This window comes from Cyprinodon variegatus, unplaced genomic scaffold (genome assembly GCF_000732505.1).
Source record: "Cyprinodon variegatus isolate N-32 unplaced genomic scaffold, C_variegatus-1.0 Scaffold85, whole genome shotgun sequence".
Taxonomy (NCBI): Eukaryota; Metazoa; Chordata; class Actinopteri; order Cyprinodontiformes; family Cyprinodontidae; genus Cyprinodon; species Cyprinodon variegatus.
The window spans coordinates 390,386-394,692 of record NW_015150538.1 but is presented as its reverse complement, the minus strand read 5'-3'; the positions used below and the strand labels follow the sequence as shown (position 1 = coordinate 394,692).

At 37.1% G+C, this 4,307-nt stretch overlaps 1 protein-coding gene across 1 annotated transcript in view; it reads left to right on the top strand.

Moving 5' to 3' along the window:
• Positions 1 to 736: 736 nt before the first annotated feature.
• lysmd3 (LysM, putative peptidoglycan-binding, domain containing 3) overlaps positions 737 to 4,307 on the top strand; it is a 5,419-nt gene continuing 1,848 nt past the window's right edge. The window contains exons 1-2 of the mRNA XM_015373301.1: positions 737 to 871; positions 3,765 to 4,034. Coding sequence (XP_015228787.1) covers positions 3,768 to 4,034 — 267 coding nt within the window. The 5' untranslated portion in view covers positions 737 to 871; positions 3,765 to 3,767. The remainder of the gene's footprint in view (positions 872 to 3,764; positions 4,035 to 4,307) is intronic.

Below are 4,307 nucleotides of genomic sequence, written 5' to 3'. Positions count from 1 at the left end.
TATATATATATATATATATATATATATATATGTGTGTGTGTGTGTGTGTGTGTGTGTGTATGTATATGCTGGTTTATGTATTATATTATATTATGTTTTCATGTATATGTTGATATGTTTCATGTTGATTAGTAGAAAAAGTAAGCCACAGTTCCAGAAAATATCTAAATGTGGAAATCAATGTAAGAAAGAGTATTAAGTATTGCTGAGACTAGCTTTAATCTCCAAAACTTCCCAACTGCCCAGTACAAGGGGAAACGTGGATCTTTTCTCTTCCCTCCTCAGAGCTTCACAATAAAAGCTCACATTCTGCCTTCACAATAAAAGCTCAATTTCTGCCTTCACAAAAAAAGCTTATATACTGTTGTAAAACAGTGATATGTGTCCAACACATATACCTATTTAAACCTAACATCAGCCTTCATCTAGAGGAGTTTAAAACTAAGCTAAATGTACTAACTAAACTTAGCTCTGGGGCTTTTTTTTAATCCTTGTCACACCCCTTTCATTGCAATTATATAACTGTATAAGATTCCTTAACGTTTATTTAACAATGGCAGCAAAAATGTGTAACTTAACATTTAAAGAATAAGATTATTTTCAGACAAATACTGTCCAGTTTCGGGGTCAAACCACTTTTAGTGCCGCCCCACCGTAAAAATCCGGAACGGTTGGGATGAAACGACGTGCCTGCGTCATTTGCGTCATTACGTAAATATTTGTTGACGTGGCCTGAGCGCACAGCAGTCAGTCAGCACAGTCTAGCAAGCAGGTAAAACGACAACCAGGGATAAGGTGAAACCGAAAAGAATCCTGCGGAGTTATGGGGATTACTGTCGACTATTAACCAAGCTGGTTTCTAATATATCAGGTAAAATATGAGTGTGTGGAAATATAATTCCGATAGCTGTTGATAAGCTAACGTCAGCTAAGTATCCCTAATATGAACGCTGTGTAGCATTAGCATACTTTAGCCACAATTGACCCGAGTTTTCTAAATAGCGAAATTAAAAAGAGATAATTTTGATTACTTTTTTGGCAAAACATTTAAACCAACCGCTAACCCGAGTCATCTTTGATGTATATTTTATGGGGTGAGTTGCTGTTTTCACAGTGATGTCTGCTAACCTGTTACCCTGAACTGAATTTAGGGAGATAAAACCGATAACACTGACACCCATAAACGGTCGGTTATCAAGATAAGTTTGGTTTATATCCTCTCGCGTTCGTTGAGTATTCCTCACTTAGTGTTAGCTTAGTTTTTCTTTTGCTTGGACATTTTTTAGTTTTGTGTATACCTACTTTGGCACCTATGTGCTTTGTTTATAGCAGGTACTGTATGTCTAAAGGGACAGATTCCTGATCTTATAAGTTTTGCCAACCTTAGTATAAGATTTTATGTTTCAGAGCGACCTTAGTGCTATCTCTGTTTTTATAGAGAAGTTATGTAATTGTTACAGGCAAAATAACTTTTTTGTTTCTTGATAACTTTACAGCTTAAGTGTAACTAGGTGCTATGTATCTCTAAAGATAAATAAACATTATTGATTCATAAAATGATTCAGGACTTTGGCGAAGATACCCAGCCCTAGTTATGTTAACTGAAATCTTCATAAAACTGCTTATTGAAATCCATGCAATTTTATTTCAGTTTTCCTTTGCACTAATCACAATCATGTCAATGTTTTAGTAGAGGGTTTCCGTTTTTGATTTCTTTGATAGCTTGCTTGTAAAGACTCCATTGATGCAAAACTACTGTAACGGCCAGAACACACCGAATACACATCCGCTTTACTTGAATGAAAGATTAAAAAAATGACACTGTACCCATGCTAGGAATTCACAGGACATAAAACTGATAAAGTAGTGATACGCAAATACAACAAGGGACAGAGAATGCAGTTTGTCAATCTCATTGAAAAGAAAAATACTTCAGGAGGAGGAAAAACTGATATAGTAAAATAGTAAACCTCTTTGAGCCTCATAAAAAACAAAATAATGAGGGCAGACAGAGCAGGTAAGTGTGGTGTCTTTCTCTCAACTCTTTTTGGAAAAATAAGAAAGAAAAACTTCAAAGATCTCTAAGAATCACCTCCTACTGCCCCAGTCAATATGTCAAATGAGGAAAATTGTTTTAATTTGTGTGGCAGAGAGACAGAAGTGGAAAAAAATCTGTGCAGATCTGCCCACCCTGCCTAGTCACAGTCAGTGTGACATGGGGAAAAAAATCGAGCGGAGATTAAAAAGTTGTATGCAACCGGTGTGTTCTGGCCTTAACCTCTGTGTGGAACAAGTGCTAAATTCTAGTTGCATGAATGAATTGGCATGTAAGCTGCATTTTTTTTTCTTCCCTTCTGTGTGGTTTCAAACCTACTTTAAGCATATCATCGCCACCTAAAGCTGCAACGTTGACCAAAGTTGAGTGCATCTGCAATTTAGAAATAGAGTTTTCTTATATCTCAATCATGTTGCAAATGAAAGAAGTGGCTCAGCTCTTTTCCTTCACTAACTATAGTTTTGAGAAGTCAGAACGTTCTGCCAAAAAAACATAGACATGCTTGTTTAGGAGTACTTACTGTGTTTCTATGTAAAAGAGTTTGTGGCAGCTGTTTCAGGGGGTAGATTTAGGAGAGAAATACAGCTGCCTGTACAGAAAAGAAAGACAAGATATCTCTCTCAAGCAGGTAAGCTCTGAGTTGTAACCAGAGGAATGAAAAAGTATTCAGTGGCAGAAATTTCTTTGTCTAGCAAATAGAAGGGAATTGACCACAGAAAGATGAAGTCAAATGTTATGTTTTAAGAGAGAACAAGATGTTTTTGCAGCAATAACTCAACCAGTGGTTCCATTTAGGAAGCTAATCACAGCTAATGACCTTAGAGACCACCAGGGCAGCAATAACTAATTGAAAGAGGAATAAAAGCAGACATAAATTAAAGCTAATGGTAGCTATAACTACAGATCATGCCCAAATGGAGAAAGTAGCAGTAAGAAAGTGTTTAGCAGCCCAAGACAGAATGACCTAAGCAGTACCGCAGGGCAACCTTAGCCTCTCCAAATATAAACTCACCTTAATCCAAACTGAATTTAAAAAGTTGTGTACCTGTCTGCTTCAGACAAAATATGAGAGTTGGCTCTGCTGAGAACAGCCTTAAACCTTAAAGTCTAAAGATTAGCTGATTTTCAGTATTTTGTTCAGCTTTCTTTACCTATGCCTGAAGTCTTATGCTTTTACCCACTCTAGTATTCTGAATTAAAACTAGCTTTTAACTAGCTTGTCCTTTCTTTGTTCTTCAAAACCTAATCTTAAACCCGTTGCTGATGCTAAGATGACTAACTGTACGTTTTCTTTCTTAGTAATAATTCCCACGTGCAGAGTAGAGTTGTTAATGTGAGATTAGTGTTTAATAAAACTGGCTTAGTTTGGCTCATTTAGTTATAATTTGGGCTCCATAAAGCTGGTGAGTGCCGAGTCTGATTTGGTTCCTATGGCAACTGATCCAGTGAACTTAGTCTGGTTGGGACTAGGTTTAGAGCTTAGCAGGTTTAAACTATGGGCCTTCTTTGTCATCAGATATGCAAAACTAGCCAGTGTTGTGCATCTTTCAGCTTCACTGTTGGCTGATCATTAACGCTAGTAGCTGATCTCTAGATCTGTTAGAAATTACTCTTTTCTTGTCTTTTTTTTATTTTTTATGAAACACTTTTCTAGAGTCAATGCTAATACTATTTTTTTTTCTTTCTTTTTTTTTTTTGACGGTTGAAGAAAATGTCCAGTAGAAATCAACACTATGGGTTCCAGTCAGCCACCATGGTGCAGCCTGCAAACGGTGGCCATGCCTACCTGTTTGGAACCAACAGCTCAGAGAACGACCTGTCAGAGGAGGACGGAGAGAGCTTTGAGCTCCGGTCACGCGGTAAAGAGAGGATGCGGAACAGCACCTCCAAGGAGCGACTGGACGACATCATTTACCTCAGCAAAACCATCCAGGAGGGGGACACCCTGAACAGCATTGCCCTGCAGTATCATTGCTCAGTATGTTTTATTTCGTTTTTTTTTTTTTTTTTTTCTTTTAATTAAACTTTAAGCCCCCCTCCCTCCACATTTTTACAATTGTAATATATCCATGAAATGTATCCCATCTGTTACATTACCTTACTTAACCTCTTACACCCTAAGGGGGTATAAATAAATTTCTGCCTGACAAAAACACACAAAAGTAAATAACTTATAGCCTCAAAGCTATTAGATTTAAGAAGAAACTTTTGGTACGTCTGTAAAGGTAAGATGTCATAGATTGGTTTTCTG